Source organism: Myotis myotis, unplaced genomic scaffold (genome assembly GCF_014108235.1).
Source record: "Myotis myotis isolate mMyoMyo1 unplaced genomic scaffold, mMyoMyo1.p scaffold_m19_p_2, whole genome shotgun sequence".
Lineage (NCBI taxonomy): Eukaryota > Metazoa > Chordata > Mammalia > Chiroptera > Vespertilionidae > Myotis > Myotis myotis.
Window position 1 is genome coordinate 27286213 of NW_023416324.1, and position 26488 is coordinate 27312700.

The 26488-nt window shown below is 44.5% G+C and overlaps 1 protein-coding gene across 2 annotated transcripts in view; it reads right to left on the reverse strand.

Annotated features, from left to right (window-relative positions):
• Positions 1-26127, reverse strand: part of RNF220 (ring finger protein 220) — a 230630-nt gene extending 204503 nt beyond the window's left edge. For both annotated transcript variants that reach the window (XM_036349376.1, XM_036349375.1), the window contains exon 1: positions 25488-26127. In XM_036349376.1, the coding sequence (XP_036205269.1) occupies positions 25488-26112 (625 nt within the window). In that variant the 5' untranslated portion in view covers positions 26113-26127. The remainder of the gene's footprint in view (positions 1-25487) is intronic.
• Between the last annotated feature and the right edge of the window lie 361 nt (positions 26128-26488).

Sequence of the window (26488 nt, forward strand, 5' to 3'; positions counted from 1 at the left end):
TTAAATATGTGTACTGTTTATTCAACAACTTTTCTTTTAGGAATATATCCTAAGAAAATGATCAGACACTTGACAAAGGTGAACTTAGAAAGATGTTCTCTGTAGTGTTGTTTATAATACTGGAAAGCTGAAAACAAACAACCAGAGACAAGGTAAATAAAATGTGATGCATCCTTGCAATGGAATACTAAGTATTTATTAAGAGTGATACAGCTCTATATTTATTGACATGGAGCGTTACCTAAAATAAATGAGTGAAAAAGAAAGTCATAAGCTAACATGTTCATATGGCCCTACTTATATAAAAATATTTGTCAACTTATCTATTTACCCAATAAAAAGGGAATCTGGCCCTAACCGGTTTGGCTCAGTGGATAGAGCATCAGCCTGCAGACTGAAAGGTCCCAGGTTCGATTCATGGTTGCGGGCACATCCCCAATAGGAGGTGTGCAGGAGGCAGCTGATCAATGTTTCTCTCTCATCGATGTTTCTAACTCTCTATCCCTCTCCCTTCCTCTCTGTGAAAAATCAATAAAATATATTTTTTAAATAAAAAAAAAATAAGGAATCTGGAAGTATATATGTCAACATATTAATAGTTCTCTCTGTATAACTAATTCTTGCCACTTAAAATCATGGCAGATAGCCAGTGAAAGGTCCTCCCCAGGATTCTCTGGTGTGGGATTTGATGTCCCCTCTAATGGTCACAGGAAACCTGAGAAATATCCAGTACCAGGTTTTCCTGGTTGACGTAGCTGTAAATTCACTGGGAGTCAGGGCCCTACCTATCTTATTCATTGCTTGGCACACAGTAGGCTTTCAATAAATATATGTTGAACTAATGGATGGTATCAGAACACCAATTTTACTTAATAATGAGCATATTCAAACATTATTTTGATACATTAAACCCAGATTGCAAAATTCACAAAAATTTAAGAAAATACTAGACTCCCAAATATGTTATACTTTCTCTACACCATTACAAGGCTAGGGACAGAAGTTTATTTTCTCCTATCATTTGTGTACTTTTCCAGAAGAGTTTGAGAAACAGTGAAAAATGTCTTTGTGCAAAGCCCTTCCCATCCCCTTGTGAGGCTAATGTGACAATCTCTAACTCACAGATGAGAAAATGAAGGCAACTGCTCAAGGTCACACAGTTAAAAAGCAGGGGAATCAAAACCCAAATATATGTCTGTTTTCTCCCAAACTCATCGGTGGCTTTGAGAGGTGCAAAGTAAGACGATGAAAAGGACATTGCAGGCCTGTGACAGCTAATGTCTGTGCTTCCTAACAAGTCATCGCCACTTAGCCCAGAGCTCCCATGTCTAAGAGGTGCTTTTTCTTAACCCTTGGAGAATCCAGAGGACGATTTGTCACCAGGGTTATTAGCATTTCTCCCTGGATATCGACAGCTTGTCTCTCCTCCCTCCAACCAGTGACTGATTTCTTCAAATGCTAGCCAAATACAGCCCAAGTCACCATGGTAAACGTATTGACAGAATCATATTAACAGCTACTGAGCATTTACAGGGTTGTAAGTTATGCAGGGAGGGAAAAGATAAGAAAAAACAAAGGGAAATAAAGTTCAATCAGCAGTGACAATTATTTATTTAGAAGCTGCTGGTTGGAACAGTTTTTTAAAACATATTTTAATTGCTAATTATGGTTCCTTCAGGAGAGTGGCCTCAGTCAGAATTGCTCCACCTTAAAGTAATCATTAATATTTCAGCTGCTCAGGTCAGAAACTGTTTCACAGCTGTGTCTACGCAGTCGACTTCAGCTTTAGCTGCTCTCGGTAACAGAAATTCTACTGCACTGGCTGGTTTGCTACACCAAAATCAAAGTCTGCTAGTCTATTTACCATAAGGTAACAGACGTTTAAGTTCTTCTTTCTCTAAAGATTGAGGCTGGTTCAATAAGCAAAATTCTGCTCTAAGCCACCAAGACAACTGACGATTTTTCAAAGGAATGACCTATCTTTTCTAAGTTAATTTACACCTTTTATTGGGGAACATAAGTGTTGCCTTAGGCAAGATAGAGAATACAGAAGAGTTTGTTTTCAGTTTCTAATTCCCTGGGCACTCCTGTGTGAACCTTATAACAAATAAGGTCAACCTCCGGCCCGGGAGGGAAGAGGGCAAACAGGCACAAGGGCACTCTGCCTCCCGTGTGTGCGTATGTTTGGGCATGGCCGTGTCTCCCGTGTTCCCAACTTCACATGCTTCTTAAGGAGAACCTAATCCTCACAGGAGAATTTAATCTGTTCATTTGCACGCATCTCATCAGCACCCCGCTTTGTTGAGGACTGTTTGATGTCCCATGGAAAAGACTTCGAAGTTTTTAAAAGCCTTTTTGATGTGAACCAGAAAATCACGTTTTGTCAAGAGTGCACTCAACTTGAACCTCAAAAGGTTCAGGACTCAGAAACCACACAGTTCAAGTGGGATTTAAACTGGGCAAAATCACTTCCTTGTCTTCCCCCTGCAAGTCCCTCCCTGGGCCTTTGTGCTAACAGTTTCTGTACACTGTGGGGCCATTTTCCCTCTTTCTTTTTATTCGTGCACTCTTCCACTCTCACACACACACACACACACATATCTTGGCAAGAAAACCTTAAAAACCTATCCCCCCGCGCCCCCCCCCCCCCCAAGAAGTAGCTATCTTCCACACGAAGCATAAAAGTTGTCTCTAGCTCCACACTCACGGATTCAGAATGGTCAATGCTGGGTCACAGAGGGCTGCACTGCTCTAGGTGAGGGTCAAATGATTTACAGAGCCAAGCAGCAATGATTGCATCCTTAATCGAGGCATTTAACTAGGTACAAGACTAGTACTCCCTATGCTCCAGGGAGCTTCGGCAGAGAAAACTAAACACTTGCTTCGAGGAGTAGCTCCTATGTGTGTGAAGGAAGCACACACCTAAGGTCTTCACTGTTCAAACTGGGAATGAAGGAACACGAGGCCTGACTCGTCCTAAAATCAGGGGGAAGAACTGAGCTGAGAGAGAATACTCTAACCCGAACTTTCTCTTCCCAAAACTCTCTTCTACTTTTTCCTCTTTAGATTCAAAAATCCAGTTACTCAAAGGTCAACAAAAGTTTAGATTCAGGAGACAGAATCTCCAGTCCAAAGTGTTCCTGATAGCCCAGGAACACCGGGTTCCCTGCTCCCCATGGCTGTCACCACCTCAAAGCTTCACTGACCACTGTCTCATGTTCTGCTAACCAAAATAGTCTCCATTTATTGAGCAGCTACTGTGGACCAGGCACCATGCTACAAATACATTCTCTCACTTAATTTGTTCAATAAAACAAAAAGGCGAGTCAGTTCATTTCCATTTTGCAGACAAGGAAACTGGGGTTCAAGGAGCTTAAATTACATGCCTCAAAGCAGCACAGTTACTGGGTACGAGAACTTCAACGAAAGCCCAACCTGTTGAACTCCATAGTCAGTGTTCTTGGCTCAGCATCATGTTGTTCAGCACCTGCTCTGTTGCAGTTTTGAATTTTTGTGTGGGGGTTTTTGTCTTAGGCATTTAGTGTTTTATACACTTATTTATTTCATATTTATTGAGTACCCACTATGGGAAAGGCATTACAGATATTTCAAAAAGTCTAAGACACTATTCCTTCCCCTTCTCTCACTATGGCCCCTGCAGTGGCCTTTCTACAATAGTCTTCTTTTACTAACGCTTACCCTTCCTTCAACCTGTTAGTCACATAGTAGCCTGAGTAATCTTTTTAAATGGTAAATCACAACATGGTACGAATTCCTGTTTAAAACATTCTACGGCTTCCTGTCGCACCTAGAATACTATCCAAACTCTGTGACTGTCCGGCCCCTTTCCAGGGCACCCACTCCCTAAGTCCGTTCCATCTCAGTCCTCAGATCTCTCTGCAGCCCCAATGCACCAAGACGCCCTTCTTGTGTGGTTTTCACCTGCTCATCATTCATAATTCAATTCAAACATCACCTTCAGGGGCGTACTGGGCATAGCTGACAGAGTGGATCAATTTTTATGACAAATAAATAATCATGTTATCAATTAGTCATAATAATTATTTTCTTGATTAATTCTTTAGCTTTAACACAAGCAATTAACAATTTTAAAAGCATGTTTTCTTTTTAAAGATATTCTAATTTAGCAAACTACTAGATGAACTAAAATTGTACATACCAAACAAAAATGTCACACCCCGCAGTTCAGTTTGTTTCAGTGTTTCAAAATTTAAACATAAATAAGAACTCCAGTGGTCACAAAGAATGGCTGAATTGAAATAACTCAATTTATGTTTCTTCCTCTTTACATTGTGCATTCTTAATCTACCATTTACATGCAGAAATGAGCAGTTTTACAGGAGTTGGAGACAGCAACTATGCCCTAAGTGAGCTCAGCTGCTTCTGAACTACTTGGCCCTTATTCTTGAAGCAAACGGAGTCTGCAGATGTCAGAGCCTATAGTATAACTGGAAGTTCTCCCAATTATTCTTTATAGAATACCATGTTTGTTAAAGAATAAAAAATGTGCTAATTTGAAACTTACATATGTATTATTAAAATTCAAAAGTAACCACAGCAATTTTTTAGAACTTAGACCAACAAAAGATATATTTGGGGAGAAATATTTTATAACTGACATTGTTTAAAATTACCAGCACATGATGGTATTAAAAAGCAGACCCACTTTTAGTTGATTGTTTTAAAATTCCTCTACAGGCTGACATAGCTCTCCGCTCCCCTCACCAAGTCATACTTTATTCTCTATCACAATACAAAGAATTGTAAGTGCTCTAGCTGGTTTGGCTCAGTGGATAGAGCATCAGCCTACAGACTGAAAGGTCGCAGGTTCAATTCCAGTCAAGGGCACATGCCCAGGTTGTGGGCTGGGTCCCCAATGAGGGGTGTACAGGAGACAACTCATCAATGATTTTCTCTCATCATTGATGTTTCTATCTCTCCATCCCTCTCCCTTCCTCTCTGAAATCAATAAAAAAAAAAAAGAAAATAAAAGAAAGCTTAAGACCTCTAAAAAAAATATCTATCTATAGATAGATAGATAGATAGATAGATAGATAGATAGATATATGAGTTGTAGGTTCTGCAATATGGGGAAACACAGGGTGTGATGGGAACAAAAACAGGTGGAAGAGTAGGAGCAGAACAATGGGAATATAACGTCCCAGAAGTCACAGGAGGGAAATTCCATACTAGAGAGGACCCTCCTCTGAATTGGGTGCAGGGCCAACTGAAAGCAGGGCCCAGAGACCTCCCTCTACTATATGGGGAGGTAAAACCAAGTCTGCCTTTCTCTGGCTGGCATGTAAATTCATGAAAGGATTACCTAACTGACACTTGGTCTTAACTACTTATTACTACCAGAGGCAGATAGACAAATGGGCACAAATCATACTGAGCCAATGGTGTTCTCTAGACCCTAATCTTACAAAGATCTCAACAAATGGCCACCAAGAGCTCTGAGAGTACACAGGGAGGGAAGAGACCTGATTTAGGAGATGGCCAGGGATGATGTGTCTGGCCTGTTCCTACTTGGCTGTAGTGCTAACTTGAAGAGAAATATCTCACAGGAACAGCTATAAACTGAGCTGGTAAAATGGGATTCCACTGACCCCTCACATCTGCTCTCTGCACCCTATCTTGCTCTCTTGGAGAAAACAGCAAGCGCTTGACTACCTTTAAGTCTCTCTTCATTTTTAAACTCCTTTCACTCTATAGCTCTCAGACCAGGGCCAGTCTGTACCTCTTAGAGGGTAAATTTGAAATAACCATCAGTCAACCTTTTTACAAATTAATTCAGAAAATTTGTAATCAACAAAACTCAGACATTTTTCTAGCAACTGTGATTATACATTTTATTTGACCTGACCAATTAGAAGAAATGGAACCACTTAGTGATATGGCCCTAACTCATTTTTAAAAACTATTGGTTAGTACTCTATTTTATATGTATCATAATTTATTTTTCCAATTATCTATCAATGCACACTGCATTGCTTCTGTGTTTTTTAAGTTATTATACAAACAATACTATCAAGTACAAACATCTTTATGTCCTTGACCAAATATATATAGGATAAGTTCCTATAGCTGCATCCTATCAAAGGATATTTGAATTTAAAATTTTCATGGATATTGACAAATTGCCCTCCAAAGAGACTATACCACTTTATACTCCTACCAACTATGTGTACAGGCCCCGTTTCTCCACACCTTTATCAACAATTAATATGTTATCAAACAAATTATTCATAATTCCTTAAAATGCTTCAAATTTTCTGTCATCTTCCTGCCTCCATCTTTGTTTTCTTTCCTTCATTTTTGTTTTGTTCTGTTAATCTTCACCCAAGAATATTTTTTTCCATTGAATTTTTTAACAGAGTAGAAAGGAGGGAGGGAGGGCAAGCTAGAGAGAGAAAGAGATGTGAGAGAGACACATTGATTGGTTGCATCCCTCATGTGTCCCAACTGGGGCCGGGGATGGAATTTGCAACCCCGGTATATGCCCTTGACCAGAAATTGAACCCTCAACCCTTAGATAAGAGGGCCCATGCTCTAACCACTGAGAACACCAGGCAGGGTTCCTTTTTTTAAAATCCTCACCTGAATATATGTTTTACTGAGGGAGAGATCTGTTGCCTCCTATAAGAACCAGACTGGGGATTGAACCTACAACCTAGATATATGAATTGAATCCGAAACTTTCTGGTGGACAGGACGAGGCTCCAACCACCTGAGCCACCCAACCAGGGCTCTTTTCTTCCTATGCTTTCTAGTCCCTTTGGTTTTCTTCCTTCCTCCTCTGTGAAGACTGTCCTATACTTTTTTCTACACTATACTCCTGATTCCTTTCCCTCACTTCTTCAACCACCTCATTTTTCCTGCTCACAAATCTCCCTTATAGTTTCTCTGCGGCTCAACATGATTCAAAAACAATACTCTTCCCCTGCTCTCCCAACCTCTGGCCCTCCCGAGCCAAGAAGGAATGTTAATAGGGAAACCTGAAAATTTTTAATCTGGGTCAAAATATCAGAAAAAAATCAATTCAGCTTGGTGTAACTCTGAGGGGGAAAAATTGAGGAAAAATCTGCATTATTGAAATCTGTTTTATTTCCTGTGTTGGAACTGAATCAGTTATTTTATATTTTACATTCCACACCTGGATTTCCTACCTTTGAATCAAGGAGGGGGTGGAAGAAAAAAAAAGGAAAAATCCAAAAATGGCTGATTGAAAAGCAGCAAGAAATGGGGAGAAAGAGTAGAGGTGAGGAGGAAAATCACAGCTTAGGAAAAAAGTCAACTTCTTAAGTCCTCTAAGGAAAGTTCTTTACTTTAGCTCCATCACCACTCCCTTCATTCCAGAGCTCTAAAAACAGAATCACAGGGCAGGAATGGGTTGGAGGGTGGGGCAGAGTGGCAGAGGGAGTGAAAGTATCCTATTCCTCTACATGCAACGCCCCCACCCCTGCCCCCAACTTCTTATCCAGCAAAGCTCTATCCACCACCAAGAATCAGCTTAATAGAATAAACCACTTAGGGCTGAGGCTCAGAGAAAGTCAAAGACCCCACAATCTCCTTGCCTATTAAGCTTCTTAGAAGTTAGAATGCTGCTAAAGAAAGTGACATTATGGCCAAGCTACTTAGAAAAAATACAAGGATGCTAAATTGGGAAGAGGGAGGCCAGTTTGGGGGTTTATGAGCATCTATCTTTAACTAGATGATGCAGCAGGGGGTGGACACTGGAGTGGGAGCAAAAGTAGCCAGCTGTGAAAACAGCTGCTCTAGTAGGTCTTCAAGTTGAGATGGAAAAGAAGGGTATCTGTAGAATGTACAAGAATCTGGATAGGAAAAAGTAATCTTTTCTCCCTTAGGATAAAGGGAAAACACACTCTTTATGTAAGTAATTAGAAAACATGCAAAATAAAGCAACCCGCAATAGTTTCTCCCTATTCAAATGTCCCAATGATTCTAAACATTCTGCTACTTCCTTATCCTCACCCTAATAAAGTTGGCAAAGTAAATGGCCCACAGGCTTGCTATCTCAGTAGCTGGCAAGGACAAGGCAAAGAACAGGACAAAGCAAGCCCTTCATGCTAAAATAACGTCCTGATGGCTCACTGTCCTTAACAGATGGCTCACTGTTAAGAAGTCAGTGTAGAATTCTGGTTATTTCCACCCTTTTTCTTTTAGGGTAGTTAAAAAGGGGGATCATCAGCTGAGCTCTAGTCATTTTTGCTCTAGCCCCCATTTAACTGAAGCCAAGAACAGACAACATTGTACGTACCATCTTTTTAACATCAATTGGTAAAATTGGGGGGGGGGGGCGTGTGAGGGGCTATAGGAAGACCTGTCACACACTGCACAAACCCCCTCAGCGACCAGGACCCCCTAGAGCTGTTGTCCCTGTAATGTTAACGAGGGTAGAGGCAGGGGGTCAGATCCTGGTTCAGGAGACTTCAAATCTGTGCCTAAGCCCTAATAATAGTGATCACTGCTCACATTTATTAAAGGCTCACACTGTGCCAGGCACTGTTCTTAGGACTTCACTTGTATTTCATGTTAACTTGTTTAATCCTATAACCCTAAGCGATTGGTACTGATGCTGGTCCCAGTTGACCCTGAGGAAAATGAGGCACAGAAGGACCAGATGCACCTGGCGCGTCTCACAGGCCTAGCTCTTCTTGAACTGCCACATCGTAAAGTGCTGACTGTCTCAGACAGGCACTGTACCACATGGGGCATTAGGAAATAGCAGATGCTAAACCATCCTCCCCCTCCCATCAAGGGCTATGTTCGACAAACTTGTTGAGATCGTAACTAGTAAGTTGTAGGCAATCCATTAGGCACTGGGAATGGAGATGAATAAGATACAGACCCACCTCAAGGCACTCACAGTGCAGGTGAGGAAGGCTTGTGAGTGGGCCAAAACAGATCATGCCTAAGGGCTGCCGCACTACAAGAGGCTCTCGCAATTTCTTCTAGGATGGACACAACCTACACACATGAAGTGCTGAGAACAGTGTCTGGCACACAATGAGCAGATACAAGTATTAGTCTTAGTCTTATTACCTTGAGAATCTGCCCCATAGGCCTCCCTCTCCTGGGGTTTTCCTCCTTCCCTTTGACTCTGCAGCCAGATTGCCTGGGTCTGAATCACATCTCTGCTATTTCTTGCTTTCGTGGCAATGGGCACATTGCTTAAACATTCAGTGCCTCGGTTTCCTCATCTGTAAAACGGAGATAATAACAATACCTATCTCGTAGGGACTTTATGAGGATTAAATAAATAATTACCTGTAAAGCACTCAGAATAGTGCCTGACACATAGAAAGTGCTCAGAAGGTGTTAGCTATTCTTATTAGAAGTAGTGCTATGTTCCTGCCTTTGCCTGCAGTCATTTCACTTGCAATAAAAAGACTGAATTTAAATGCGGCTGGTATGGTTAGTTTAAGGATAGGAAGTCTCTGGGACTAAATAGGAGGAGAACAGTTCCCCTGGGAAGTTGGAGGAATAACCCTGGAACTTGTTAATTAAGATCTTGTTAATGAATCTGCTTGTTAATGGTCTATTAAATAATCACACAGTGAAGTTTACCGCACAAGCAAAGCCTTCTTCAAACGCTTGCTCTTTCCATTCCTCCTGGCTCAGCTCTGACTTCTAAAGCTCTCTCCTGAGGGCAAGCCCTTCCAAATCCTTCCAAATCTGACCGGGCCCTCTTCATCTTGTCATACTGGCCCGTGAGCATGGCTATTCTCGCAGCCTAAGAAAGGTGTCGGGCAGAAAGCCACCTTCATCTGGATTCTGCCAATCATTCTTTAGGCTGAGGCATTACACCTCTGAGCCAAAACATTTCCATACACGTGTAGAAATAGATTCACTGGCCCTGGAAACTAAAAAATAAAGGTGCCCTGAACCTTGCTGAGAAAAAAGGCAGAGGCTAACTTACTTTGAGTGGTAATCTGGTAAAATAACATTTCAGCTGTGACGCCACAGGTCTGCATAGGAAGTGGCCTGCCAATCTACATTCACCAGAAGCCTACAAAAAACTTTTGTCCCAGACCACGGAGGAGAATAACCCTACAGCCAGTGTCAGGGAATGCAGGCTCTTCTGGAGCCCACTTCATGGATGAACAGCATGTAAGAGGGCTCCCTCTAGGTTGAACACTCAGGTATTTCATAAACTACTTTAGTCTCCTAAGACCATTCTACTGTTTAGACCGAAGTTCTTGGAAGGAACGGAAGTTTTTGTGTGGGGTGTGTGTGTGTGCAGAGGGGTGGGAGGCATTCATATGGTTACTTTTACATGACAAAACACGTCTGTGTTATCTTTTCAGATTCCACAGCCCTGTAAGTAGAGCAAGGCTTAGTCGCTAGCTCCCATGTTAGATATGAGTTGCTGGGACTCAGAGGAACAAAGCAACTTGCCCGAAATTACACAGCTAGTACATGACATGCCAGAGCTTCTGACTCTGTGCTCTTGGCCTATCCCTGAACTGTTCTCAATGCCTCCATTTCTAGTCATCGCTTCCCACTTGTAAAGACGCCCGGAGGTGCCCAGCCCTGGGTGGTCCTTCAGACTATGTCAAAGTGGGAGAGCCAGCACAGCTCAGCCAAGAAAACAGTGGTTTGGGTTCACTGATTCCCACCAGTATTTCTGAGCTAGGTGCTACATGAGGAGAAACACTAGATTATTGTATGTACAAGGAAACAGACATGGGCCCACGGAGGAGGGACAATTCAGCAATTCATGCAAGACAATGTCATGAGTGTTTAAAAGGGGGAAAGTGTGCTGGGAAAAGAACACCACCCCCAAGTCCACTACCAAGATTGACGAGAACATCCACTAGTATACAGGTGGCTGAAGTCACCTGAACCTAGCACCAGGTTCACTTCTACCCTCTGGCAGCTGCCCCCAGAAGGGTTAAAGTTTCAATTAGATTGACAATCTGCAGGTGTTGGTGAGTAACTCTGCCACTGAGCGATTCCTCTAATCCTCCAACCCTTATTTCTTTACAAATGAGCATTTTAGCATAAGAAGAAAGCTTAAGGGCTGGGGAAGAGGAGAGAATAAGCTGGCAAAAACCCTCTCCAGCCCCTTCTGGGCAGTATAACAGCAGTGAGAAGACAAGCTGGCTGGAGCCCCAAGGAGCACCAAAGCATGACTGGCCTCCCTCACATCTGGCTAAGCACTGTGAACCCCTCCGCTGGGCTGTCTCATAATTACAATATTGCACCAAGAAAGGGGCTGTCTGAGCATAGACAACCAGCTGATCAGCAATCAGGGAGGAAAATGGAAAGAATCCGAGGAGGAGCAAAGGCAAAGGGGGGAACTAGAGGCAGCTGGACAGATCCAGCTGCCGAAGGGAGGCTGGAGAAGAAAGGCTCTGTCATGAGCAGACCCTGTGTCTTTTATTCCATCATTCCTGGGCTCCTCGGTGGAATCCCAGACTTTTCCTCTCTAATTGTCTAGTCCAGTGGTCGGCAAACTGCGGCTCGCAAGCCACATGCGGCTCTTTGGTCCCTTCAGTGTGGCTCTTCCACAAAATACCACGTGCAGGCGCGCACGTACAGTGCGATGGAAACTTCGTGGCCCATGCGCAGAAGTCGGTTTTTGGCCTGGGCGAGTCTATTTTGAAGAAGTGGTTTGGAAGTGGGGGGTGTCGGTCAGTTGGGCGACAGGAGACACGGCTCAGGCGGGCTGCGGGATACGCAGCACGGGGTGGGAGGGGGGGGTGGCGTGATGCATGCACAAGTTGAGTGAGCCAGTCAGTCAGCAGTCTCATTGTGCAGTGGTTAGTGCTAGTCGCATCCGCAAATCGCGCGCGGGTGACAAAAGTACCTACTCGAAGCATAAAATTACCTGTATTTTTCCAACCAGCCGCAAATCCTACAGGCATTTTTGTCATCAATTTAAAAATTGTAATTATTTTGTGTTGGTGGCTTTATTATTATAAAATGAAACTTTTTTTAGGTGCCAAGTATACAAGACGAGTGTGGATGGGAGAGTTGGAAGGGGTCGACCTCAGTGAATGTACCTCAATCAGATTGAGGACATTTTTAGCAAAGGCCAGCTTAGGAGTACTCTAATTAAGTTAATAACAATGTACCTACCTATATAGTTAAGTTTAAAAAATTTGGCTCTCAAAAAAATTTCAATCGTTGTACTGTTGATATTAGGCTCTGTTGACTAATGAGTTTACCGACCACTGGTCTAGTCCTAACTCCCCTTCCTCTAAGGCCGTATTCCTCTCTGGAAGCTTGTCTTTGAAACTTTCACTCCACCCACGGTGAGTAATTCATAAACTTTAAGGAGCATAAGAATCCCCTGCTTACTACACCTACAGTTTTCCAGGCCACATTCCCTGAGATCTGGTGTGGGCCCTGAGAATCTAAATTATAAATAGCATTCTCCACCCTGACCCTCCTCCACCACTAACCACAAGTGATCCGGAAGCAGATGGTCCTTAGGTCACATTCTAAGAACCCAGCCTTGGGGGACTACTCCTTCTCCTGAAATCCTAGAGCCCTGATTGTCTGGGTTTTTAAAATATATTAACATTTCTTTTTCATATATATATATCTCTATATATCTATCTTGAGTACTCACCTTAACCATAAGGCCCTCAAGAAGAGGAAGTCTCACCTCCTACTTCTCTGATGCCCCTGCAACAGCACTGAGCACGGCTCTCTACACACAGGAGCTCAGGAAATGCTGTGGATGTAGAGAGATGATGACGATAAAGAGGCCGGGGAAGGAAAACCACAAGAGGAATGGCAGAGCACGGAGGCAGTGGCTGGAAGGAACTGTCTTCAGTATGCCTACGTGTGCCGGGCTGCAACAACAGTGTGCGTCTCTTTTTTTTTCCTCCTTCAATAGTTTTGGCACTGCACGCCTACCCTCCCTCATGAAAGCCAAGCCTGAGCAATGCACCTCCCATCGGAAACTTTGCCAAGAAATCATGCCAAGAATCCCTGGTGCTATGTGGCTTAGTTTAACGGCTAAGGGAGGACTCTAGGTCTGGAGACCTATCAGGTCTCTGTGCGAGGCAAAGTATAGCGCTGAGCGTGAACTTTAGTAAAGAGACTAGGGCCCTTGATCTACCTCACTAAACATCCACATGGTAATGACTTGCCTTCAGGTCAACAAACATTTCCTGTGTGTCTTCTTCACACCAAGCATGGTCTGGGTGCTCATAAGATATCCTATGTCGTCGGAAAGTATTTCATAGTGATTTATCTTTAGAAAGTTACCTTATTTTTTAAAAATTTATCTTTATTATTGCAAGTATTACAGAGGTCCCCTTTTTCTTCCATTGACCTCACCCCCCAGGTTATGCATATAAGTTCTTTGGCTAATCTCTTCCCATCTTCCTTCCCTCTAAGATTCGTTAGTCTGTTCTAAGAAAGAATATATGCACCCCTATATTCATAGCAGTGCTATTTACAATAGCTACGATCTGGAAATAGCCCAAGTGCCCATCAGCAGGTGAGTGGATAAAAGTGCTGTGGTACATTTATATCATGGAATACAGTAAAAAAGAGGGCTCTCGTGCCCTTTAAGACAGCATGGGGGGACCTGGAGAGTATTATGCTAAGTGAAGTAAGCCTGTCAGAGAAAGACAAGTTATCACATAATCTCATTCATATGTGGATTCTAATGAACAAAATAAACTGATGAACAAAAGAGATCCAGGCATAGAAGCATGGAATAGAAAGTTACTTTACAGTGCCCTCGGTGGTCCTGAATCTGTCTCTTGCTTCAACAGTATTTGGATGGAACAGACCCAGGGACACTCCTTCTTTCAGCCTCCAACCACCCTCCACCGTCTTTTCCAGTCACTACCTTCGGAACCACCTCTACGACCAGCCAACACAAGTTTGTTTTTCTACCTTAACTCCCTATTGCCCAACAACCATGAGCTCCCAAATTCATCAGAACAATTCCACCCAGGTGGAGGCTGCCGTCAACTGCCTGGCCAACCTGCATCTGCGGGCCTCCTACACCTACCTGTCCCTGGGCTTCCTATTTCGATTGCAATGCCGATGTGGCTCTGGAGGGCATGGGCCACTTCTTCAGGGAGTTGTCAGAGAAGAAGCGAGAGGGCTCCAAGTGTCTCTTAAAGATGCAAAACCAGTGCGATGGCAGCATTCTCTTCCAGGACATGCTGAAGCCTTCCCAAGACGAATGCGGCAAAACTCAGGATGCTATGGAAGCCACCATGGCCTTGAGAGAACTTGAACCAGGCCCATTTGGAGCTACAAGTTCTGGGTTCTACCCGCGCGGACCCTCAGCTCTGTGACCACAAGTCCTGGGTTCTACCCGCGCAGACCCCCAGCTCTGTGACCTCCTGGATAACCACTTCCAGGGTGAGGAGGTGAAACTTATCAAGAAGATGGGCAACACCTGACTAACATCCGCAGGCTGGCCCCAGGCTGAACTGGGCAAGTACGTATCTCTTCGAAAGACTCACCCTCAAGCATGACTAGGAGCCTTTGGAGCACAGAAGCCTTTGAGGGGCCCCTCTGCGTTTCTCTGGTGTCTGGCTTTTGCCTGAGCCTCCCCTCAAAACTACTAGCCATTCTTTTCACCACCTGAAGCCCTCTCCCATGCATTGGACCAAATGGAAACAATAAAGCTTTTTGCAGCAAAAAGAAAGTTACTTTAAAAGTAAGATCCTATATGATACTGGGCCTCTAAACACATAAGCATCAAATGGACTTTCTCAAGAATGCCTGGATATAGGATGAAGTACTATAGAGAACTGAGGTCAGGCCTCAGGTCTTGGTGGAGAGAAATTCTATTATTTATCGTGTGAGCAATTCTTGGATGCTCTGAAGTTCTTTCTTTCATTCTTAGATGCCGTACTTTGTCCAGAAAACCAAACGGCCATCCCTAGCCCCTTTGAGTAAGCAACTCCTTCTTGATTTCAGATATCAACTCAAAGCTATCCCTGACTCCTAGGCAAGATTAGGTGCTCCTGCTCTTAACCCCATGGCATTTTATACTTCCCCTATTATAGTACCTTTCACAATATCCTGCAGTTGCTTACTAAATATTAAACTCCAGGAAGGCAGGGGACGACAATCTGTCTTGCTTATCATCATATCTCCAGCACCTAACATGATGTCTAAAACAATGCAGGTAGTCAGTAAATACTGGATAAATGGATAAATGTATTAATGACTGCATCATACTCTCTACCGAGAGAATATGGAAACTTAATCATGCCTCATGTACTCTGCCACAATTTTATCCACAATGCCACCAATAAACACCTAACATACGCCTTCTGCAATACCAGTATTATGTAGAGGTAGAACTGAGGCTCACAGGACCACCCCAATACAGATTCCAGGGGGCACTGCCTATGATCAAAGATGGACACAATGCTCCAAAGTCAATATAGTGTCACCAAGAGCCGGAGAGTTATACCAGCCATAAGGCACAATGCCAGCTCTGTGACAGACTTGATGGTAAGATCTCTTACAAGTCGCTCAACTTCTCATCGACTCATTGAAGAGACATTAGGTGCTGCAGCAGCAAGTACTCTCCTTCAGTGAAGAACAAGTGACAAAAAGCTTCAGACATCATGATGGGAGGTTGGAGAAGTGGATAGCGTTTGCAGTGCGCTATCCCTGTGGTTAGGAAAGGGTTAAGCCCACCCGTCTGTCTGGGATCTCCTACCATAAATCAGCCTTGACTGCTGCTCAGTCTGAATGAAGCCCCACCAGGTTGGCCTGTCAGGAAGGAAGCCCATGTGTCCAGACTTTTGTTGTTCTAAGGATTTTTAAAAAAAAATTTTACGGCTCAGGAAGGAAGCCGAAGCCTAGGCCCTAACTGCAATCCTGCTGATTACTTAGCCTTACCTCTATCTTTTAGACCCAACTCTTTCCTTCTCTAGAATTCCTTCAGAACTATGATTTGGCATTTGGGCCTACATCCCAGACTTTCCCCTCTTCTTTAAAAACTAAACATGAAAACAGCATTTCCCTTCCTACCTCCCATACACCTTTGTGTCTGTATGTGGCAGGACTGAGGATAGGGAGAGAAGAGAAGTGGGTGCTCTATGATCTAGAGACACTTTGTCCCCAGCACCGACCTGAACCTCTTCTTTTAAAGGACATCATAAAGGAACTGATAGGGATTGAGGTACTGAACAACTGGCTTCCAATGGCTACTTCAGCTACACAAACATGTGAACAGAGACTTTTCAAATATGAGCTACTATATTTAAATAACAGAATCAAATCTAAGGTCCTAAGACTCAAATCTAAGGCAGAGGGGCAGTTTTTCTCTCTCCTATCCTCTCCCACTGGCATGCAGAGTCATATTTTTAGTATTCCTAAGCCCCATAGGGCTCTCTCTCTCTACAAAGAGAAAAACACTGAGTTTATTTGTGTGCTCAGGGTAATGGACAGCCCTCTTTTACTCCTAAGAGAATGCACACAGACACTATGGAAGAGGCCCATCCCCGCCCAACCCTGCCCTCCCCTTCCCCTGCTAATCCCTCCCCACACCCCCACCCCAGCTCAGTCCTGCTGCTGTATTTCTCTCCTGACCTACAAGGCCCCTTCAAGCCCCATCCTAAGCCTCCCCCAAGCAGAGACAATCCATCATGCTGTGGGACTGTGACACACACAGATGGGGGAAGGTTCACAGATTTCTCTCACATAGGCAAGAGGGTAAAAGTGCCTGTATAACTTAAAATCTAAGGACATACTTGAAACTCTGGGACTTTGAATTCTAATACTAGTCAAATACCATTATAGCAAATCTGATTATATGTCGTCCAAATCTCTATCACACACAAATTCTAATGGCCCATTTATTTCAAATAATATCTGGTAATACAAAATTCAGAATAAGAAAATATGATGAGATTCAGATTTTCTAACCTGAGTCACTGCATAGATATCTAACCTTAGTCAAGTCCCTTCCTGACTCAGAGATTCGGGTTCTTTAACTCTAATACTACCCTTCCTTCTAAACAAAATGAAGAGAGAAGCAGGTCAGAGGGACACCAGGGCTAATCCTGGTGAATGGATAACAATGAAAGGAGAAAAAGCAGCTGGTTATCACAGAAAAGGGTTCTGAGCCTTCTCTCTCCCGCTTTGCCATGAGGCGCGAGTGTGCGAAAGGATCCTACATGCATGCTAGTTGTTAAGGACCCTGTGTTGGGCCGCATCAGTGCTTTTAACAATGAGGATTATACCACCAGATTGTCCTTGAAATAATAATAGTCATTATGTATTAGTATGTGTGAGAAACTGCTATAAGCATTACCTGTGTACTTATTCTCATTCAGTTCTTCACAACAACTCTTTAAGGCTGTTTAGTTCCCACTTTACAGGTGAGAATACTGAGGCCCAGAGAGGTTAGGTAATCTGCCCAGGGTCACGGAGAAAGTAAGCTAAAGGGTCAGGATTTTATTCCAGAGGCTGAACTCATAATTATGTTATATTGTCTCCCCACCTTTGATCTGAAACACCTTCAAGTTGTGGCTCAAAGGGGGCAAATACAGCATTTTTTCTTCTAACAGGCATTTAGTATGCCAGACCACTCCGACCTGGTTAAAGTCAACCCCCCAAAAGGAAAGTCAAATGAGCACAGTACAGGATTAGCTGGCACCTAAATGGGAATCACACACCTGAAGATAAAGCAAAGGTCTCTCCAGGCTGGCCCTTTCCCCCTCCCTGTATCTTCCTGACTGCCCGCTGTTCTAAGATAGATGCAAAGCCATACATCTCAGCCCGCAGATGAATTTCCGTGGAAAAAGACAACCCTCGTCTGGTGAGTCACACTCAGGCTTACTGGGCTTAATTTCTCATGAGACTGTACCAAAGGGTTCCTTCTTCACAAACACACAGAGCTCTAGACTTTCCTAAAGCTTGTGTCTGCTGAACAGGGTGCACTCCCCTAAAAGCATAACTTTCATTTCCTCTAGGTCAGCGGTTCTCAACCTGTGGGTCACGACCCCTTTGGGGGTCGAACGACCCTTTCACAGGGGTCGCCTAAGACCATCCTGCATATCAGATATTTACATTACGATTCATAACAGTAGCAACATTACAGTTATGAAGTAGCAACGAAAATAATTTTATGGTTGGGTCACAACATGAGGAACTGTATTTAAAGGGCCAGAAGGTTGAGAACCACTGCTCTAGGTCATCTTCAGTCAGAATACATTCTACTGAGAAAATGGATGGTCAAATGTCTGAATTGCCAAATGGTTATATGTATCTACAAAGCCCTCATATCACTTGTCTATTTCTAGCTTCAACCAGGATGTAGGTAGGAACTCCCCCCCCGCCCCCCCAAAAAATACACACCAAAAGCAGATCTGTATTTGTGGACTCCATGGAAGGGGATGTAATTGCTGTGGGAAAACATTTGGGAAGGGAAAATACTCCAATTTTAGGTTTCTAGAGTGTTAGGAAAGAAAAGACAGTTTTAGATTATTTGTAAAGTTATGATTGTTTTAGTAGCCAACATAATTAACAAAATACGTCTATATTTGAGAAAGGAAATTTCACTTATGTCTTGTAAATCTCTCTACCTACCTTTGTCATTATCAAACCTCAAGGCATAAATAAATTCTTCCTTTCTTTCCATAAACCTCTATACCTTCAGGAGAGCAGTCTTATAGATACTATCCAGTACAATGCTGAAGAGTGACAAATTGATAAAAACTTAAAGTAAAAATTAGATTATAGTCATCACCATCAATTTATTCAACACTAAACTAACACTTACTGAAACCTTCATTGTGATCGGCATAAATGCAAAAAAAATTGTAATACTAAAACTAAAATGTGATTAAGATAATAGAAATATCTGATCTACTGGGTAAGGCTGGGAGGGAATAAATTATTGCTGTTTACTTAGCATCTACCAGGTTTACTGATTCATACCACAGCCTATCATTCCTCCAGGCCTAACCCCATAGTCTCAATTCAGGATCTTTCCCTTGAAAAGGCATAAGAGAGAAAGTAGGTGAAAGTTCTTTTGTAGAAAATTCTCCCCCTTGTCCCAAAGATAGAGATATTCACAAATTCCCACCCTGTAGCATACACTTTGAGCCACTCTATTCAACCACAAATGTCACAATTTAAATGGTATTAAAAAATTTTAAGGCAGTTTAGCTGATATATAGCAATAAGTTATTCTTAAGTGTGTAGTTCATCTCTTTTTAAGAGGATAAAATAGCACAGAGGAATGCTGTTAAACTGTTGGAAGAGAATATTAAAATCCAAAAATTATTGTTATTTTGGTGTTAAAATCATGTGGATTTTACCCAAAAAAGTATCATCACTTTAAAATCCCACACATATGTAAAAAGTACATTCCAACAGATGCGGTTAATAATAGTTAAAATATAAAAATATGAAAAAAATTATAAAAATATAACTATTAAGTGTATTGTCACTCCAAATCCTGAGTATTTACAAAGAATACATTTCAACGTGTGCTAATATTTATTAACCAGGTGGGAGTAGTTAAAAAGGGTTAAAAGTAAGAAAAACCAATATAAAATATAATTCTATTTTTCAGTTTCCTTTTCCTTGCCTAATGAGGAAAGGGGGTGGGGAGGGAGAGCAACTTTTGTTATTTGGATACAATGTGTGTTTTTTGTTTTCAAACAAAAAAAAAAAGGCCACCAAATAATCAACCTGGGCGGCTGGCCGGAAGGCAGCCCCGGGAAACCCCGTGGGAAGAGTTCCAGAAACTGCCCCGATTCACCGAGCCCCGCCGCGCCGGCTGCGAGCCTCTGACGGTCCTCGGCGCCCGCGACTCGCCTCGCCCCGAAGACCGGCCATCCTCCCGTTCCCGAAGCCGCGGGCTTGGGAAACGTTCCCGGAACGCTTTACAGATTTGAATTGCAAGACGGAGAAAATGTTCCGAATCTGCGGCGCCGAGGGAACAGCTCGCTCCAGATGCGCGAGTGCACGTCCATCCTCCCTCCTCCGCGCGCCCTGGGCCCTCCCCGATTCCTCCTCCCACTCCTGCACCCCCACGTCCCCTCCCTGCACAGGGGTCACCCCCTCGCCCTCACTACACCACCCGCCCACCTGCACCTCCCGCCGGTGCCGCAGCACCCCGACATCCGCGTGGGCGTGCCCCCTCCAGGGTCACCCTCCTCCCGGCCCACTGCCCTCTCGGCCCCACTGTCTTTGTGGCTCAGAGGACAGGAAACCAGCCAGGAGCTCGGTTCCGAGTGCGACCCGGGGGCGAGGAACGTGGAGGGCGGGGCGGGACGGGGGTGGGGGACCAGGCCCGCCCTCGGGCCGGGACCGCGGGCGGCGGCGGCGGAGGCGCGGGGCCCGCCTGGGGCCGCGCCGGGAGTTCTCCCGCAGCCTCCAAGTCCGGCCGCGGGACAGCGAAGTCACCAACATGTCTGGAACCACGTGAAAGCCATCGCAGTGGCGGAGGCTGGGGGTCCTTTTCCAGGAGCCAAGGGGCCCACTCCGTGGTCCTTGCGCCCCTGGCCCGGCGTCGCGCCCCTCCGCGCCCCCTCCCCCAAACGATCAATGACCAGCCACCCTCTTGCCGGGAGCGCGAGGGGCTGGCTGGCGGTCGCGAGGAAAGGCAGCCTGATCACTTCTGCATGACAATTGACGGGAGGGAGGGCGCGGGCGAGGAGGGAGGGCGGCCGCGGTGTCCGTTTTCTCACCATGGTGATTAGGCATTCTGGCCGTGCGGGGAGGCAGCCGCCGACCAGAGCGGCGCGGCGTGCAGCGAGGACCCGGAGAGCGAGAGCCGGAGCGGGAGCGAGCCCAGCCGCGGGCAGGCGGGCGGGCGGGCAGGCAGCGCGCCGAGCCAAGCCAGGCCAGCTGCTCTGCAGCCATCAGGGACCGCTCCCGTCCAGCCCGGCCCCACTTTAGCTGTGCAAACATTTCTTTATCCCAACAAGACAATTAAACCCAGCAGCATGAAAAGGAGTCTCCATGACTGTGTTGGGAGTGAACCACCAACCACACACATCACAGGAGTTCTTAAAGGGACTCCGGGAGAGCCCGGGGAGCAGCTGAGCAACAATCAGGCGAGGTCTGGGCAGTCAGCAGAGGGGAAACCATCTGACCATCTCGGTCTGGTGATTTGCTGACCCTTTCACAGTGGTCATCTGCTCCAGCTACAATCCAGGAGTTCAGCCTGGTGACCTGAGAACTGCCCCAAACATTCTTTCCAGCAAGAACAATTCTCCTAGAAGCCCAAATTAGGGTCCCTGTCCACCCCAGCCCCAGGCCCTTAGGAAGTATCCCCCCTAACAACACCCCTCCTCGGTCTGGGCTGCTTGGGGCCTATGTACCCTCAGGTATTTGAGTCTTAGAACACAGGGTCTTAAATGGCACATGCCTTTATAAGGCACATTTCCAAGTACAAAATACCATTTTCTACTCAGGGCTTTTAGTATCTGAGAACAAAAGTAGAACATTCTGCAGTTGCTGTGAGCTACCAGTTGCCTACCTACCTGTGAACCTGCCTAACCATAGGAAAGGCCAAGATACGAGGGTCACATGTGATCAGTGCCCATCCCTGAGGTGAGCCAGAAGGTAGGGCCAGTCATCGCTCCAGTTCTGGTCCCTCTCAACCCTCGAATAAGCATGCATACAAGCCAAGTCCAACAGGAGCTGAGCGGGTAGACGGTCAGGCTGCCCAAAGACTGCATCACTCAGGCAGAAATCTAGGCACAGGGGTGGTCCAAAGAAAATAAGGAAATGAACGTGATAAGAGCCAGAGTACTAAGGGGGTAATAAATATATAGATTCTAGCCCAAGGCGGCAGACAATGCGTATCTTCCCTTTGTTGTAAAGTTTCCTTAATGAGGAAATGTTTATTTTAAAAGCCCTGGGAAACATATCTGTAGACACTTCATATGTAAGACACACGTGGACTATTTGTAATTGGTCCATAAATTTTAGCATCATTTCCCTGGACAAGGAGCCCTGGGAGACTGGTTCAGGGAGTGACAATAAACAGGAGTTACCTCAGTCCCCTTCCTGGGGAACTATGCATCCTCCACGGACGGCTTCTCACAAAATAGTTCTCCCTTTTTCCAGAGCAAATAAGTCAGTCCCGTAGAGTAAAGGCTTCTTTTTTCCCATAGAGCCCAACACCTACCTTGGGAATCACCTGTGATGCCAGGTAGATGAACAGGCAAGCAAACAGGAATCATGTACTAGGAGACACAATACTTTACCCAAATAGCTACATTTTTTTTCCTACAAAAAAATGGATATTTAATCACAAAAGAAACCCTGCCTACCAGCACTCAGATTGAAGGAAAGAACATGTGTACATTACACCATGTCTGCAGGCCCCTCTCTCAAATGCTCTCACATGTGAACGTATCTGCATATGGATATAGTGTGTGAGCAGGGGGCGGCTGCAACAGTAAAAGCTGTCAGTGTTTCCATTGTAAAACTGATTTTTCATTGACCTAAAACTCAGTCATAAAACTTCTCTATGTAAGGGACACACACACACCCAGTAACACCACCACCACTACCAACAACAACACCACCCACCACCACAACCACCCCTGCTAAATGCTTATTCAGGAGTTTTACTATTGTATTTAATGAAAACATTTTTTACACTTTATGAAAAAAATTGTTTATATGAAGAGAACTGAAAAATGAGTCAACCATATCAGAAATTAACTCTAAATTTTAAGAATAAAAACTAAAATATGTATGGTTTATATTTTATTATATTGGCAGTCTGGGCAAAAGGCACTTAACCTATTACTTTACTCTTTTGAACACTTTCTATTCTCTCTCCTCTTGCCTTCCCATCCCCCTCCCTGCCCCATCTGCCCCTCAAGCTCTCCCTTTGGAAGCAGTCTTGTATACTGTCACTCGATTATCTGAGAAATATTACTTATTTCAAAACGGTTCTGTAGGGAGGACCTGAAAGGCATCTAGTGGGAATAATCAGGCCTTCTAACGGCCCTTAAATATGTATTTACATAAAACAGACCATAAATATTCTGACACACATCAGCATATGACAAGAGCCAAGAAAGCTGCTACAGACTTTGTCACGGGGCCTCTTCAACCCTTCCCGACAGAAAAATGTTTCTCCTGCCTTCCAAACACTCAAAATCAAAAGCACAGATGCTATGCAGTACCACCCTGTGACGGCTGCCACACTGTCCGAGGAAAGGAAAGAAAGAGGAGCACAGATCCAGGGTCATCACTGGGCAGTCTCCTCTTCACTTGGCACCTTTGTTTTTTGCTAAGGATTAGTCCCAAATGCAACTCTAGATACTAATGTGGGTTTACAAACATCACACACTCACATGCACACCCATAGGTTGAATATCTGTGATAGAGAAAAAAGGAGAACACAAACTATTCTCTAAAGGAAGAATATTTTAAACAAATAGAGGGAGAATGGGCTCTAATTTATGTAACCGTACAATTTGAAATAAAGAAGTTTCCCCACCCTTCTGATCAGAATCTCATTAATTTCAAGGTCAGAATTCCATTTCACTTTGGGAGACAGACTCATTTAATTTTTCTCCACCCAGGCGTATTCCTGTGTGAGGGATCCATCTCCATGGGGGATGGCACCACCACACAATGCAAACCAGGCAAACAGAAGAGTTATGGCTTTGACACTCAGAGGGGAATGGATATCCACATCTATGAGTTCTGACTTGACTAACAAGCTTCCTCCTGGCTCTGGGGGTCTGACACAGGTTTGGGCTAAAAAGATAGATGGAGACAAGCTGGATATGTTAGGAGAGAAGGAAGGAATCTTGATCTGCAGATGTTACTTTGTGGAACATTATTTTTGAAGAGGGTTTCATTTTCAACTTGTATTTGCAGAAAAAAGAGGCAGAATTTGTCACACCCTAATCCAGGGCAGTTTTAGCCAGAGGTCAGATTACAGCTAGCCTTGAGCACTTGCACATTGACAAATAAAAACTAAACTGAAATAAAATTAAACAGACCAACACAAAGCCAGCCTATGTTCAGCAGGTAGGTATATCCAAAAACCAGGATCCTAACACACACATCAGCTGCACAGAAAGGGAAAAGGTGGAAGAGGAGCTAAAGCAAAAGTGAGAGAGCACACGGGCAGTTGTGCTGTCACATAGCAGCCTTCTCCCTTTAGTGGGGAGGTCTCAGGCTCACAGAGGCTGACATAAAAGACACACTTGCAACATATTTCAAAACCAAAGAGCGATGGATTTACAAGGCAGGTTGATTTTATGATGACTTTTATTGAAAAGGTACGCTGGGTTTAGGCAGATGCCTTTTAGCGCAGGAAAGTTAACACAGTGCCTAATTCAAGGAGACAGCCTGAGGAAGCAGTGCCGACAGGGGAGAGAGCTGCAATGTCTCTATTACTCTCCTCGGCATCATAAAGAGAAGAGAAAAAAAATGGTATTCGTGTTGGTAGTTATAGAGAGAACGGGAGCACAAGACATAGAGAAGAGGGGAAAGCAAACCTCGGGTGTAGTTTTCTTAAGAAAACAAAATGAAGCAAACCTTAGAACAAAGGGTTGGGTGGGAAAACACCCTCAGTTCATAAATTTTCACCAGACTTGAAGAGAACTGCTCTGTCTACCCACAGCCCAAAAGCTTTAAAACACAACTACTTTCTGGTTATATTCTATTATAGTAGATGAGAAGATTGCAGGGTTCAGCAGTCGTAGTCTACAAGTTCCAAATCAAGGTTTAGTTCCAACTATTAGTGAGGGTAGCCAGAGCCCAAAAAGGCACTTGGAGGACATGAGAAAGCTGTTCCTTAAGCGGAAATTAATAATTGTGAACATCAAATATGGAGCAGTCACGTGGGTCAACCATATCTAGTCCTAAAAGTGGGCCCCTTAATAAGCATCCAGCAAACCTGTAAAATCCCAAGAGAAGTCAGCTTTCTAGCCTTGCGATTGCAAGGAAAATACAGCTGTTTGAAATGTTTTATGGTGATTGACGACACCTCTGTCCTGCTCTGAAAAATAGCCTGATATGGACAAGGGCTGAGAGTTGTGACAATAAAATCACGTGGAGTCCACTGGATGTGATACAATGGAAAAGCTAAAATCTAATACTGAGATCAGAGAAACATAATGAGGACAGCAAAGAGAGGAGGGATGGATGAGTTTCTTCAGGCCGCCCAAATTCCCTTGGAACCTACACTTTCCGATGAAATGACATTCACTACTGGTGCCTATATGGCACCCCTCTTCACTCCAGAGTCCCCAGGGAATAAGCTAATCATGCCCTGCAGAGAAAGGTATTGTGGAGGCCAACTTGCTACCTTCAGGAAAACATTTCCTACAGAACTCTCAATGCTTACTGACAGAGACAAGTAAAGGTTAGTACTCCATAGCTATGGAATGGGAAGGAACTGGCCCTTCCCACTACTAGGAACAGGGAAAAGGCCACGACCTGTTGAACACTACTGTAAGTCAGGGCTTACTGGGGGTAGTGAAGGCTCACACCAAAGTACTTACATCTGTCATTCCGGTCCTCTGGGCTAGATGAAGCTTCTCGATCCGAAATGAGGCCGGAGACAGCAAAAATCTTCTTCCCAGTGTCATCAACCTTAAGTGAACCGGGGGAACTAGATGGCAGCTGTGTCCCAAAGTCATATTCCTTGCCATCTGCATCTGAGAAGCGCAAATGGGGAGACTCTGTGTCATGACAGTTCTTCAGTCTCTTGGCGGGCGTGAAGGCTGACTGGTAACTCTCCCTGTCCTCAGTGGAAGCAAAGGGACGGAAAGCGCCGACACCACTGTGATTCAGCATACTGATTGGAGTGCAATCTAGATTTGGGGGAGCAAACTGGGGGTGGAGATGTAGTAAAGAAGGGGGGAAATCTCGATTGGCAAAGGTGCCCGGCACCCCACCCTGCCGATGGTACATCGAGGCAAAGGTGTAGGAACCGTTGGTGAATGGAATATGCACGTCCTTGTCTACTGAGACAGGTACACCAAAGGGTCGTGGCTGCTGACAAGGGATGGAAGCATCTCGGCTGGCCTCAGCCGTGGATGCCAGGACCATCAGCGCTGGGGATGCCAGCGGGTTGGGGAGGTAGGATGAGTTCTCCATCTTGAAGGCTGCCCGGTGTAAGTCCATTGGAGTTTCTTCCTATGGCCCGCGTCACACAAGAAGCAGTCTTCCCTGGGAGGGAGGCTGAGGGGCACCTTGGATCAGGGCAGGGAATGTTACTGGGGAATCATCCCCTTCTAAGACCTGCAGAAACAGCAAAGAGAAAAAAAAAAGAGGATGGAGAAAGGTTAGGGGGAGGAAAAAAGGGAAACCCCAAGTGATCGAAACACCATCCTTCTGGCTTACAGATGCTCAGGCAAGAGACACCACAGGCTTTAGGAGCCAGTGGGCAGCAGCATCAGAACATTTTCATTCAGGAAAATCAATAGACAACTTACTGTGATGTACGCGTAGCTGACTTTGGTCCCTACACGTTCCGGGTGAAATGCGCCTGAGCCCAGCA